At 45.0% G+C, this 15,231-nt stretch overlaps 1 protein-coding gene across 1 annotated transcript in view; it reads right to left on the reverse strand.

The window, feature by feature from the left end:
• Positions 1 to 4,517: 4,517 nt before the first annotated feature.
• The window catches only part of pcsk1nl (proprotein convertase subtilisin/kexin type 1 inhibitor, like), a 20,199-nt gene continuing 9,485 nt past the window's right edge, over positions 4,518 to 15,231 (reverse strand). The window contains exons 2-3 of the mRNA XM_046337966.1: positions 6,977 to 7,569; positions 4,518 to 5,092 (exon numbers count right to left, since the gene is read on the reverse strand). Of these exons, the coding sequence (XP_046193922.1) occupies positions 4,639 to 5,092; positions 6,977 to 7,569 (1,047 nt within the window). The 3' untranslated portion in view covers positions 4,518 to 4,638. The remainder of the gene's footprint in view (positions 5,093 to 6,976; positions 7,570 to 15,231) is intronic.

Raw genomic sequence — 15,231 nt, forward strand, 5'->3', positions numbered from 1 at the left:
CAATAATGAATCTGTTAGCTGCTCAGTGGAGTCTGATGGGTCTGGAAGGAGATCAATAATGAATCTGTTAGCTGCTCAGTGGAGTCTGATGGGTCTAGAAGGAGATCAATAATGAATCTGTTAGCTGCTCAGTGGAGTCTGATGGGTCTAGAAGGAGATCAATAATGAATCTGTTAGCTGCTCAGTGGAGTCTGATGGGTCTGGAAGGAGATCAATAATGAATCTGTTAGCTGCTCAGTGGAGTCTGATGGGTCTGGAAGGAGATCAATAATGAATCTGTTAGCTGCTCAGTGGAGTCTGATGGGTCTGAAAGGAGATCAATAACGAATCTGTTAGCTGCTCAGTGGAATCTGATGAGTCTAGAAGGAGATCAATAACGAATCTGTTAGCTGCTGGACTGATCAAAACACTGTTGATTTATAGTGTGTGTGTGTGTGTGTGTGTGTGTGTGTGTGTGTGTGTGTGTGTGTGTGTGTGTGTGTGTGTGTGTGTGTGTGTGTGTGTGTGTGTGTGTGTGTGTGTGTGTGTGTGTGTGTGTGTGTGTGTGTGTGTGTGTGTGTGTGTGTGTGTGTGTGTGTGTGTGTGTGATTTGTAGCTTGTTATTATGGCATTTACCACCAGATATCCTCTGTGAATGGTTGGTAGTGTACTGAGACATTAGTGTTAATGATATACAACTGTACTGCTATATTACAGGACCTGTTACTGAAGCTGTAACAACTATAATAAGGAATCATTTTAATACACCGATTGTGGTATTTACTCTGAGCCACTCTTGTTGTAGTTGAAGAATAGCCATGTTCTTTTGAATACATTGAAAACATGGGAAGAAAGATGAAGACTACTAAACATGGGAAGATGAAGACTACTAAAACATGGGAAGTAGATGAAGACTACTAAAACATGGGAAGAAAGATGAAGACTACTAAACATGGGAAGAAAGATGAAGACTACTAAACATGGGAAGAAGATGAAGACTACTAAACATGGGAAGTAGATAAAGACTACTAAAACATGGGAAGTAGATGAAGACTACTAAAACATGGGAAGTAGATGAAGACTACTAAAACATGGGAAGTAGATGAAGACCAATAAAACATGGGAAGTAGATGAAGACTACTAAAACATGGGAAGTAGATGAAGACTACTAAAACATGGGAAGATGAAGACTACTAAAACATGGGAAGTAGATGAAGACTACTAAAACATGGGAAGATGAAGACTACTAAAACATGAGAAGATGAAGACTACTAAAACATGGGAAGTAGATGAAGACTACTAAAACATGGGAAGATGAAGACTACTAAAACATGGGAAGATGAAGACCACTAAAACATGGGAAGTAGATGAAGACTACTAAAACATGGGAAGTAGATGAAGACTACTAAAACATGGGAAGATGAAGACTACTAAAACATGGGAAGTAGATTAAGACTACTAAAACATGGGAAGTAGATGAAGACTACTAAAACATGGGAAGTAGATGAAGACTACTAAAACATGGGAAGTAGATGAAGACTACTAAAACATGGGAAGTAGATGAAGACTACTAAAACATGGGAAGTAGATGAAGACTACTAAAACATGGGAAGTAGATGAAGACTACTAAAACATGGGAAGATGAAGACCACTAAAACATGGGAAGATGAAGACCACTAAAACATGGGAAGTAGATGAAGACTACTAAAACATGGGAAGTAGATGAAGACTACTAAAACATGGGAAGATGAAGACTACTAAAACATGGGAAGTAGATGAAGACTACTAAAACATGGGAAGTAGATGAAGACTACTAAAACATGGGAAGTAGATGAAGACTACTAAAACATGGGAAGTAGATGAAGACTACTAAAACATGGGAAGTAGATGAAGAACACTAAAACATGGGAAGAAGATGAAGACTACTAAAACATGGGAAGATGAAGACCACTAAAACATGGGAAGATGAAGACCACTAAAACATGGGAAGTAGATGAAGACTACTAAAACATGGGAAGTAGATGAAGACTACTAAAACATGGGAAGATGAAGACTACTAAAACATGGGAAGTAGATGAAGACTACTAAAACATGGGAAGTAGATGAAGACTACTAAAACATGGGAAGTAGATGAAGACTACTAAAACATGGGAAGATAGACTACTAAAACATGGGAAGAGATGAAGACTAAAACATGGGAAGAAGATGAAGACCACTAAAACATGGGAAGATGAAGACTACTAAAACATGGGAAGTAGATGAAGACTACTAAAACATGGGAAGAAGATGAAGACTACTAAAACATGGGAAGATGAAGACTACTAAAACATGGGAAGTAGATGAAGACTACTAAAACATGGGAAGTAGATGAAGACTACTAAAACATGGGAAGATGAAGACCACTAAAACATGGGAAGATGAAGACCACTAAAACATGGGAAGTAGATGAAGACTACTAAAACATGGGAAGTAGATGAAGACTACTAAAACATGGGAAGATGAAGACTACTAAAACATGGGAAGTAGATGAAGACTACTAAAACATGGGAAGTAGATGAAGACTACTAAAACATGGGAAAGATGAAGACTACTAAAACATGGGAAAGATGAAGACTACTAAAACATGGGAAGTAGATGAAGACTACTAAAACATGGGAAGATGAAGACTACTAAAACATGGGAAGATGAAGACTACTAAAACATGGGAAGTAGATGAAGACTACTAAAACATGGGAAGTAGATGAAGACTACTAAAACATGGGAAAGATGAAGACTACTAAAACATGGGAAGTAGATGAAGACTACTAAAACATGGGAAGTAGATGAAGACTACTAAAACATGGGAAGAAGATGAAGACTACTAAAACATGGGAAGTAGATGAAGACTACTAAAACATGGGAAGATGAAGACTACTAAAACATGGGAAGATGAAGACTACTAAAACATGGGAAGTAGATGAAGACTACTAAAACATGGGAAGTAGATGAAGACTACTAAAACATGGGAAGTAGATGAAGACTACTAAAACATGGGAAGTAGATGAAGACTACTAAAACATGGGAAGAAGATGAAGACTACTAAAACATGGGAAGTAGATGAAGACTACTAAAACATGGGAAGTAGATGAAGACCACTAAAACATGGGAAGAAGATGAAGACTACTAAAACATGGGAAGAAGATGAAGACTACTAAAACATGGGAAGTAGATGAAGACTACTAAAACATGGGAAGTAGATGAAGAACACTAAAACATGGGAAGAAGATGAAGACTACTAAAACATGGGAAGAAGATGAAGACTACTAAAACATGGGAAGTAGATGAAGACTACTTGTGTTTCTATCTTCCTTATTTTTTAACTTTTTTTTTACCTTTATTTAACCTGGCAAGTGAGTTAACAACAAATTCTTAATTTCAATGACGGCCTGGGAACAGTGGGTTAACTGCCTTGTTCTGGGGCAGAACGACAGATTTCTACCTTGTCAGCTCGGGGATTGCAACCTTTCGGTTACTAGTCCGACGCTCTAACCACTTGGCTACCCTGCCGCCTCTACACTCTAACCACTTGGCTACCCTGCCGCCTCTACACTCTAACCACTTGGCTACCCTGCCGCCTCTACACTCTAACCACTTGGCTACCCTGCCGCCTCTACACTCTAACCACTTGGCTACCCTGCCGCCTCTACACTCTAACCACTTGGCTACCCTGCCCCTCCACTCTAACCACTTGACTACCCTGCCGCCTCTACACTCTAACCACTAGGCTACCCTGCCGCCTCTACACTCTAACCACTTGGCTACCCTGCCGCCTCTACACTCTAACCACTTGGCTACCCTGCCACCCCTCCACTCTAACCACTAGACTACCCTGTCTCTCCCTCATCTTTTTAATAATACATTTTTCCCTCTTGCCCTCCCTATTCTCAACTTCCCAAACAAATCAAATAAATAAGATCTGAACTCAAAAAAATAAACAAATCTATCAGAATACTTTGATTGAAGCTTTATTTCAAAGACATTTATGAATATTATAATATATAGAGTGTTAGAAGGTGTTACTACACTGTTAATAAGCATGAGGCTATCTCTCTATCTCTCTCCATCTCTCTATCTCTCTCTATCCATGTATCTCCATATCTCCATCTGTCTTACTCTCTCTGCTTCTCTCTCCCTCTATATCTCTCTCTATCTCTCTCTGTCCATCTGTCTATCTCTCTCTGCTTCTCTCTCCCTCTATATCTCTCTCTCTATCTCTCTATCTCTCTGCTTCTTTCTCCCTCTATATCTCTCTCTGTCCATCTCTCCATCTCTCTCTCCTTCTCTCTCCATCTCTCTATCTCTCTGCTTCTCTCTCCCTCTATATCTCTCTCTCTATCTCTCTCCATCTCTCTATCTCTCTGCTTCTCTCTCCCTCTATATCTCTCTCTGTCCATCTCTCCATCTCTCTCTCCTTCTCTCTATCCATCTCTCTCCATATCTCTCTGTCCATCTATATCTCTCTCTGTTTCTCTCTCTCCATCTGTCTATCTCTCTCTGCTTCTCTATCGCTCTCTCTCCCTCTATATATCTCACTCCATCTATATCTATATCTCTCTCTGTTTCTCTCTCTCCATCTCTCTCTCTCTCTGTCTCTCCATCTCTCTCTCTATCTCTCCCTCTCTACTGTGGCAGGTAGTGTAGGATGTGTTGGACCAGCAGCTCGGGGTCGTGGGTTAGTGCTTGGGGGTCGTAGTTCAGGGCTCTTCTCCTGCGGCTGGGCCTCCCACCAGGCTGGGCCTGTAGTTCGGTGTCGATCCTCTTCATCCTCTGTAACCCCACAGCATGGTTTGGGGTCTTGTGGCCCTCCCTCTCTCCCCCAAGCAATCCAGGGCCCTCTTCCATGTACCCCAGCCTCTTGACCCTCAGAAGCCCCGGAGAGGGCTCCCGGCTGGGGGAGGGAGTAGGAGGGGAGACCAGGGAGCGACGGGATCTGTGGAAGACTGGTTCTGAGGCTGCTCTGACCCCTTCACCCCCACCACCAGACAAAGACACCAGGTCCCTCCTCGCCCGGCGGACTGACGAACCCTGGGGGTTGTTGGGACTAATGCTGGACAGGATCTTGGTTACGAGGTATCTAGAGACACAGTGATAATAACATGAATTATGTTTACATTTTACTACCAAAACATTATACCCTGCTAGCTAGTGTACATTCAATAGCTACATAACTGAGTGTAGAAAATTGCCCCCCCCCCTTTTGCCATCAGAAGAGAGGAGGTTCTCTACAAGGTGTCGAAAGCATTCCACAGGGATGCTGGGCCATGTTGACGTCAAGTTGGCTGGATGTCCTTTGGGTGGTGGACCATTCTTGATACACACGGGAAACTGTTGAGCGCTAAAAACCCAGCAGCATTGCAGTTCTTGACACACTCGAAAAACAGCACGCCAGGCACCTACTACCATACCCCATTCAAAGGTACTTAAATATTTTGACTTGCCCATTCACCCTCTGAATGGCACAGATACACAATCAATGTCTCAAGGCTTAAAAATCCTTCTTTAACCCGTCGCCTCCCCTTCATCTACACTGATTTTAAGTGGATTTAAAACCTGTTAGGGCTCATGCGAATTTTCGCAGCTTTTTGTTAAAAATCGCGCAACATTTCAGCGCCCTGCTACTCATGCCAGGAATATAGTATATGCATATGATTAGTATGTGTGGATAGAAAACACTCAAACGTTTATAAAACTGGTTAAATCACGGCTGTGACTATAACAGAACGTGCTTTTCATCGAAAAGTGCAGGAAAATCTGATCACTGAAAATGGGAAAATATATCCATGCGCCACTTCAACCAATTGTTAAACGTGAACCACATTAAATGGGGCCGAGGTTGCAATACCTACAGCTTCCACACGATGTCAACAGTCTTGTCATTTGTCTCGGATTTGTTTCTTGGTCAAACCGAAACAAGGCAGCGAATTCATGCCAGGAATATACTATATTCCTGGCATGAGTAGCAGGGCGCTGAAATGTTGCGCGATTTTTAACAAAAAGCTGCGAAAATTCGCATGAGCCCTAACAGGTTTTAAATCCACTTAAAATCAGTGTAGATGAAGGGGAGGCGACGGGTTAAAGAAGGATTTTTAAGCCTTGAGACATTGATTGTGTATCTGTGCCATTCGGATGTTTTGGTTGAGGAATATTTGGACACGATATCAGGACGTGGAGCTATTGAATACACATCGCCCCGTGATCATTTTGATAGGTTATTAACGTTTACTAATACCTACATTTGCATTACAAAAGTATTTCAAAGTGTTTTGTGAAAGTTTATCGTCGACTTTTTGAATTTAAAAAAATGACGTTGCGTTATCTACTCAGTTTTTTCCTTGATTACACAATCTTCATAGATCGATATCTAGGCTATATATATATATGTATAGGTATATATGGACCGATTTAATCAAAAAAAAGACCCAACAGTGATGTTTATGGGACATCTAGGAGTGCCAAGAAAGAAGCTCGTCAAAGGTAATGAATGTTTTATATTTTATTTCTGCGTTTTAGGTAGCGCCGGCTACCGCAAAATCTGTCGTGTTAAGTGACGTTGAAGTATTTTGGGGGTACATGCTATCAGATAATAGCTTCTCATGCTTTCGCCGAAAAGCATTTTACAAATCTGACTTGGTGGATACATTCACAACGAGTGTAGCTTTAATTCACTACCTTGAATGTGTATTTTAATGAAAGTTTAATGAAAGTTTGAGTTTTATCAAAAACTATAGGTGGCGCTCTGAAATTCCGCTGAGTGATGTTCCTGCATGGGAACTGTATTCTGCGTCATCCTTAAGAGACATCAATAAGGGATCAGAGCGTTCACCTGGATTCACCTGGTCAGTCTACGTCATGGAATGAGAAGGTGTTCCTAATGTTTTGTACCCTCTGTGTATATTCACATTTCTCTGTGCTCTCTTCCCTCTGTCTCTCTCTTTTCTCTCTCCCTCCCTCTCCTTACCTCAGAGCCTCCTGGTCTTGGTCCTGGCTGCCTGTTTCCAGCCTGTCATCTGTAAACCTGTTGATGGCGGCTGGTAGACCTGGTAACGCGGCCTGCTGCTGCAGCCTCTCCTGCCTGTATCTGTTGAGCAGAGCCTGGGTGAGCTGGGGGTCCAGTAGGCCCTGCCATGGAGCTGCAGCCTGGGGCTTTCCCATTCTCATCCCCTGCTCTGTTTCATCATAGTCACGGGTATAGGGCCCTTGGAAGTCCCCTGGCCCATGGTCCTCCTCACCTCCCTCCTCTCCGGCAGCTCCTTCAGCTTCACTGAGGAGGCGGAGCAAACCGGCCAGGTACGCCGTTTCCTGTTCATGCCTCTCGTCGTTCTCCACCAATTGCTGCACAGCATGTCTTAAGCCCTGCCCCCTCCACTCCTCTGGTTGATAGAGCAGCTCGTTACCCCCCCGTCGGGTCAGGACGTCAGCCGACTCCCCAGGATAGGACATCATCCCGGCCTCGTACGGCAGCGAATCACGGAGGTCTCTGCGGAGACGCCTGACCCCGCCTCCTGTGGCGTCCAGACCACGCCCCGCCACGCCATGGGCAGCGGACAATGACTAAGAGGGACAAAGAGAGAGACAGAAAGAGAGGAGAAACAAAGAGAGAGAGAGAGGAAAGAGAGATACAGAGAGAGAAGAGATAGATAGACAGGATGAGAGAGAGATATGTTGGTTATTTTTAGGACTTTGTAATAGACTAAGATAATGTCGACGCCCACATACATTAACTCTGAGATGACACAGCAGTAAGTCTCCCCTGGAACTCTGAGATGACACAGCAGTAAGTCTCCCCTGGAACTCTGAGATGACTCAGCAGTAAGTCTCCCCTGGAACTCTGAGATGACACAGCAGTAAGTCTCCCCTGAAGCTCTGAGATGAGACAGCAGTAAGTCTCGCCTGAAGCTCTGAGATGACACAGCAGTAAGTCTCCCCTGAAGCTCTCAGATGACACAGCAGTAAGTCTCCCCTGGAACTCTGAGATGACCCATCAGTAAGTCTCCCCTGGAACTCTGAGATGACACAGCAGTAAGTCTCCCCTGAAGCTCTGAGATGACACAGCAGTAAGTCTCCCCTGAAGCTCTGAGATGACACAGCAGTAAGTCTCCCCTGAAGCTCTGAGATGACACAGAAGTAAGTCTCGCCTGAAGCTCTGAGATGACACAGCAGTAAGTCTCCCCTGAAGCTCTGAGATGAAACAGCAGTAAGTCTCCCCTGAAGCTCTGAGATGACACAGCAGTAAGTCTCCCCTGAAGCTCTGAGATGACACTGCAGTAAGTCTCGCCTGAAGCTCTGAGATGACACAGCAGTAAGTCTCCCCTGGAACTCTGAGATGACACAGCAGCAAGTCTCCCCTGGAACTCTGAGATGACACAGCAGTAAGTCTCGCCTGAAGCTCTGAGATGACACAGCAGTAAGTCTCCCCTGAAGCTCTGAGATGACACAGCAGTAAGTCTCCCCTGGAACTCTGAGATGACACAGCAGTAAGTCTCCCCTGGAACTCTGAGATGACACAGCAGTAAGTCTCCCCTGAAGCTCTGAGATGACACAGCAGTAAGTCTCCCTTGGAACTCTGAGATGACACAGCAGTAAGTCTCCCTTGGAACTCTGAGATGACACAGCAGTAAGTCTCCCCTGAAGCTCTGAGATGAGACAGCAGTAAGTCTCCCCTGAAGCTCTGAGATGACACAGCAGTAAGTCTCCCCTGAAGCTCTGAGATGACACAGCAGTAAGTCTCCCCTGAAGCTCTGAGATGACGCAGCAGTAAAAGGCTATTTATGCTTGCTCCGTATGGAGGGAGGATGTGACGCAGAGGCTTGTGGAGGCCAAATCGAGCTCCGTACCGCTTCCGATCCAATTGTGTTCCGATCCAATTGTGTTTTTTTTGTTTGTTTCTTTCGCGTTGTTTGTAAGTTATTATGTACATAATGTTGCTGCTACCGTTTCTTATGACCGAAAAGAGCTTCTGGACATCAGAATTGGGATTATTCACCAGGAACTGTCAGAATATTTTTTTTTCCTTTAACGAGTCCGACGAGCCTGACGTGAACGACATACTGCTCTCCTGGGAACAGGCCCAGATCCCCGTCATTTGTGTGAAGAGAAGGCAGAGAAAAATGGTCCAGAGGGCGAGCTGGTAGGCGATCGAATAAACCACCACTGCCTTCCATTCTGCTAGCAAACGTGCAATCTTTGGAAAATAAAATCGATGACCTACGCGGAAGATTAAACTACCAACGGGACATTCAAAACTGTAATATCTTATCCTACACAGAGTCGTGGCTGAACGACGACACTATCAACATACAGCTGGCTGGTTATACGCTGTATCGACAGGACAGAACAATGGCGTCTGGTAAGACACAGGGCAGGGGCCTATGCATATTTGTAAACAATAGCTGGTGCACAATATCTAAGGAAGTCTCAAGGTTTTGCTTGCCTGGGGTAGAGTATCTATACAAAGCTCTCCCTCGCCCTCCATTTGGCAAATCTGACCATAATTCTACCCTCCAGATTCCTGTTTACAAGCAAAAATTAAAGCAGGAAGTACCAGTGACTCGCTCAATACGGAAGTGGTCAGATGAAGCAGATGCTAAACTACAGGACTGTTTTGCTAGCACAGACTGGAACATGTTCCGGGATTCCTTCGATTGCATTGAGGAGTACATTGGCTTCATCAATAAGTTTGTCGATGACGTCGTCCCCACAGTGTCCGTACGTACATACCCCAACCAGAAGCCATGGATTACAGGCAACATCCGCACTGAGCTAAAGGCTAGAGCGGGACTCTAACCCGGAAGCTTATAAGAAATCCCGCTATGCCCTCCGACAAACCATCAAACAGACAAAAAGTCAATACAGGACTACGATCGAATCATACTACACCGGCTCTGACGCTCGTCTGATGTCTTAGGGCTTGCAAACTATTACAGACTACAAATGGAAGCACAGCCAAGAGCTGCCCAGTGACACGAGACTACCAGACGAGCTAAACTACTTCTATGCTCGCTTCGAGGTAAATAACACTGAAACATGCATGAGAGCACCAGCTGTTCCGGAAGACTGTGTGATTACGCTCTCCGCAGCCGATGTGAGTAAAACCTTTAAACAGGTCAACATTCACAAGGCCGCAGGGCCAGATGGATTACTAGGACGTGTACTGCGAGCATGCTCTGACCAACCAACCAAGACATTTTCAACCTCTCCATGTCCGAGTCTGTAATACCAACACGTCTATACCGATGAAGTGCTTTGAAAGGCTGGTCATGGCTCACTTTAACACCCTTATCCCAGAAACCCTAGACCCACTCCAAGTTGCATAACGCCCTAACAGATCCACAGAGATGCAATCTCTATTGCACTCCACACTGCCCTTTTTCCTACCTGGAAAAAAGGAACACCTATGTGAGAATGCTGTTCATTGACTAGAGCTCAGCGTTCAACACCATAGTGCCCTCAAAGCTCATCACTAAGTTAAGGACCCTGGGACTGAACAGCTCCCAGGTGGTAAGGGTAGGCAACAACACATCTGGCATGCTGATCCTCAACACAGGTACCCCTCAGGGGTGCGTGCTTAGTCCCCTCCTGTACTCCCTGTTCACTCATGACTGCACGGCCAGGCACGACTCCAACACCATCATTAAGTTTGCCGAGGACACAACAGTCATCAACAACGACGAGACAGCATATAGGGAGGAGATTAGAGACCTGGCCGTGTGTTGCCAGGAAAACAACCCTTAATCCCTCAATGTGATCAATACATGACAAAGGAGATGATTGTGGACGAGAGGAAAAAGGGTGCCAGGCACATCCCCCATTCTCATATGTAGTGGAGCAGGTCAAGAGCTTCAAATTCCATGGTGTCCACATCACCAACAAATGGTCCAAATACACCAAGACAGTCCTGAAGAGGGCACGACAACACCTTTTCCCCCCCTCAGGAGACTAAAAAGATTTGTCATTGGTCCTCAAATCCTCAAAAGGTTCTACAGCTGCACCACCGAGAGCATCCTGACTGGTTGCATCACTGCCTGGTATGGCAACTGCTCGGCCTCCGATAGCAAGGCACTACAGAGAGTAATGCGTACTGCCCAGTACATCACCGGGGTAAAGCTTCCTGCCATCCAGGACCTCTATACCAGGCGGTGTCAGAGGAAGGCCCTAAAAATTGTCAAAGACTCCAGCCACCCTAGTCATAGACTGTTCTCTCTGATACCGCACAGCAAGCGGTACCGGAGTGCCAAGTCTAGGTCCAAGAGGCTTCTAAACAGCGTCTACACCCAAGAAATAAGACTCCTGAACAGCTAATGGCTAATGGCTAATGGCTACCCAGATTATTTGCATTGCCCCCTCCATCTTTTACACTGCTGCTACTGTAGTGGCAAATCGGTTCAAATATGACACAACCAAGAACTTTGTGAAAATCAATATAGACTTTTAATACACAAGTATCATAAGCCGGAGCGGCCCGCGGAACACACACCTTTACAGAGCTCTCACTCTTCATTTTATACCCACACATACATCATCAGTTCATCCCCCAATGCAAATACAGTTACATCCCAATCCTGCTTGTTCAGCCCAGTAACGCCCACATCTGCTTTCGGCCAGATTATAATGATGACAAGACCCTTGCTTTGACCTAAAGATAATATACATCCCCCTTTCCTGTGGCCTTTTTTTATCTCTAGTTTTTAGTGTGTCCAGCTGCCATGGTCGCCTTCTCTTCATATGGTTGTCTAAGATCAAACAGACTTATGTGTCTCCCCTGTGATGCGATTGACGTCTGTAATCCATCAGTTGGTCATTTGGCTGACCCCCTCCTTTTTCTATCCCTCTGATCTTTGTATGTCCAGCTGGTCTAGGCGTCTATGTGTCTGCATTTTTAGTGTTTCCCAGCTGTCCCATACCCCCATGGCCTTTAACTGCTTCCTGCCCTATACAATAGTCATTGCATTTTACCAGAACAGGAAATGAACCCATAAGTGTATCTTTCTCTTGTGTTACCAAAATCATGTATATAATTTCTCCCACACTACTCTCTGTTGTTATCATCTATGCATAGTCACTTTAATAACTCTACCTACATCTACATATTACCTAAATAAACCGGTGCCCCTGCACATTGACTCTGTACAGGTACCCCCCTGTATATAGTCTCGCTATTGTTATTTTACTGCTGCTCTTTAATTACTTGTTACTTTTATTTCTTATTCATACTTTGTATTTATTTCATATATATTTTTTAAAACTGCAATGTTGGTTAAGGAGCATTTCACTGTATTCAGCGCATGTGACTAATGCAATTTGATATGATTTGATTTTGATTTGATTTGCTGGGGACAATAAAATAAAAGGCCACTCTAAAATGTTCAGTTTTGTCACAAAACACAATGCCACAGATTTCTCCAAGATTTGAGGGAGTGTACAATTGGCATGCTGACTGCAGGAATGTCCAACAGAGCTGTTGCCAGAGAAATGAATGTTCATTTCTCTACCATAAGCCGCCTCCAACGTCGTTTTAGAGAATTTGTCAGTATGTCCAACCAGACTCATGACCAAATGTAACCACCACCAGCCCAGGATCTCCGCGTCCGTCTTCTTCACCTGTGGGATCGTCTGAGACCAGCCACCTGGACAGCTGATGAAACTGTGGGATCGTCTGAGACCTGCCACCTGGACAGCTGATGAAACTGTGGGACCTGAGACCAGCCACCTGGACAGCTGTTGAAACTGTGGGATCGTCTGAGACCTGCCACCTGGACAGCTGATGAAACTGTGGGATCGTCTGAGACCAGCCACCTGGACAGCTGATGAAACTGTGGGATCGTCTGAGACCTGCCACCTGGACAGCTGATGAAACTGTGGGATCGTCTGAGACCTGCCATCTGGACAGCTGATGAAACTGTGGGATCGTCTGAGACCTGCCACCTGGACAGCTGATGAAACTGTGGGATCGTCTGAGACCTGCCACCTGGACAGCTAATGAAACTGGGGGTTTGTACAACCGAATAATTTCTGCACATACTCCCAGAAACCATCTCAGGTAAAATAATCTGCGTGCTCGTCGTCCTCACCAGGGTTCAGGGTTTAGGGTTGTAACAGATTTCAGTGGTCAAAGTTTACCTTCAATAACCACTGGCACGCTGGAGAAGTGTGTTCTTCACGGATGAATCCCGGTTTCAACTGTACCGGGCAGATGGCAGACAGCCTGTATGGCGTCGTGTGGGTGAGCGGTTTACTGATGTCAACGTTGTGAACAGAGGGCCCCATGGTGGCGGTGGTGTTATGGGTAATGGCAGCCATAAGCTACGGAAAACGAACACAATTTCATTTGATCAATGGCAATTTGAATGCACAGAGATACCGTGACGAGATCCTGAGGCCCATTGCAGTGCCATTCATCTCCCGCCATCACCTCATGTTTCAGCATGATAATGCATGTCCCCATATCGCAAGGATCAGTACACAATTCCTGGAAGCTGAAAATGTCCCAGCTCCAACCCCCTTACTCTCCTCCTCCTAACCTCCCCACCGCCTCCTCTACCTCCACATCACCTCCTCTACCTCTATATCACCTCCTCTACCTCTATATCACCTCCTCTACCTCTATATCACCTCCTCTACCGCTATATCACCTCCTCTACCTCTATATCACCTCCTCTACCGCTATATCACCTCCTCTACATCTCCTCCTCTACATCTCCTCCTCTACCTCTATATCTCCCCCTCTACCTCTATATCACCCCCTCTACCTCTATATCTCCTCCTCTACATCTCCTCCTCTACCTCTATATCTCCTCCTCTACCTCTACATCACCTCCTCTACCTCTATATCTCCTCCTCTACCTCTATATCTCCTACTCTACCTCTATATCACCTCCTCTACATCACCTCCTCTACCTCTATATCACCTCCTCTACATCTCCTCCTCTACCTCTACATCACCTCCTCGACCTCTATATCACCTCCTCTACCTCTATATCACCTCCTCTACCTCTATATCACCTCCTCTACCTCTATATCACCTCCTCTACCTCTATATCACCTCCTCTTCCTCTATATCACCTCCTCTACCTCTATATCACCTCCTCTACCTCTATATCACCTCCTCTACCTCTATATCACCTCCTCTTCCTCTATATAACCTCCTCTACCTCTATATCACCTCCTCTACCTCTATATCACCTCCTCTACCTCTATATCTCCTCCTCTACATCACCTCCTCTACCTCTATATCACCTCCTCTACCTCTATATCACCTCCTCTACCTCTACATCACCTCCTCTACCTCTATATCTCCTACTCTACCTCTATATCTCCTACTCTACCTCTATATCTCCTACTCTACCTCTATATCTCCTCCTCTACCTCTATATCTCCTCCTCTACCTCTATATCTCCTCCTCTACCTCTATATCTCCTCCTCTACCTCTACATCACCTCCTATATCACCTCCTCTACCTCTACATCACCTCCTCTACCTCTATATCTGCTCCTATAATCTCCTCCTATAATCTCCTCCTCTACATCTCCTCTTCTACCTCTATATCTCCTCCTCTACATCTCCTCGTCTACCTCTACATCTCCTCCTCTACCTCTACATCTCCTCCTCTACCTCTACATCTCCATCTCCTCCTCTACATCTCCTCCTCTACATCTCCTCCTCTACATCTCCTCCTCTACCTCTACATCTCCTCCTCTACCTCTACATCTCCTCCTCTACCTCTACATCTCCATCTCCTCCTCTACATCTCCTCCTCTACCTCTACATCTCCTCCTCTACATCTCCTCCTCTACCTCTACATCTCCTCCTCTACCTCTACATCTCCTCCTCTACCTCTACATCTCCTCCTCTACATATCCTCCTCTACCTCTACATCTCCTCCTCTACCTCTATATCTCCTCCTCTACCTCTATATCTCCTCCTCTACCTCTACATCTACTCCTCTACCTCTACCTCTATATCTACTCCTCTACCTCTACATCACCTCCTCTACCTCTATATCTACTCCTCTACCTCTATATCTACTCCTCTACCTCTACATCACCTGCTCTATCTCTACATCTCCTCCTCTACCTCTACATCTCTTCTACCTCTACATCTCCTCTTCTACCTCTATATCTCCTCCTCTACATCACCTCCTCTACCTCTATATGTCCTTCTCTACCTCTACATCACCTCCTCTACCTCTATATCTCCTCCTTTACCTCTATATCTCCT

The sequence above is a fragment of the Oncorhynchus gorbuscha genome, linkage group LG03 (assembly GCF_021184085.1).
Source record: "Oncorhynchus gorbuscha isolate QuinsamMale2020 ecotype Even-year linkage group LG03, OgorEven_v1.0, whole genome shotgun sequence".
Lineage (NCBI taxonomy): Eukaryota > Metazoa > Chordata > Actinopteri > Salmoniformes > Salmonidae > Oncorhynchus > Oncorhynchus gorbuscha.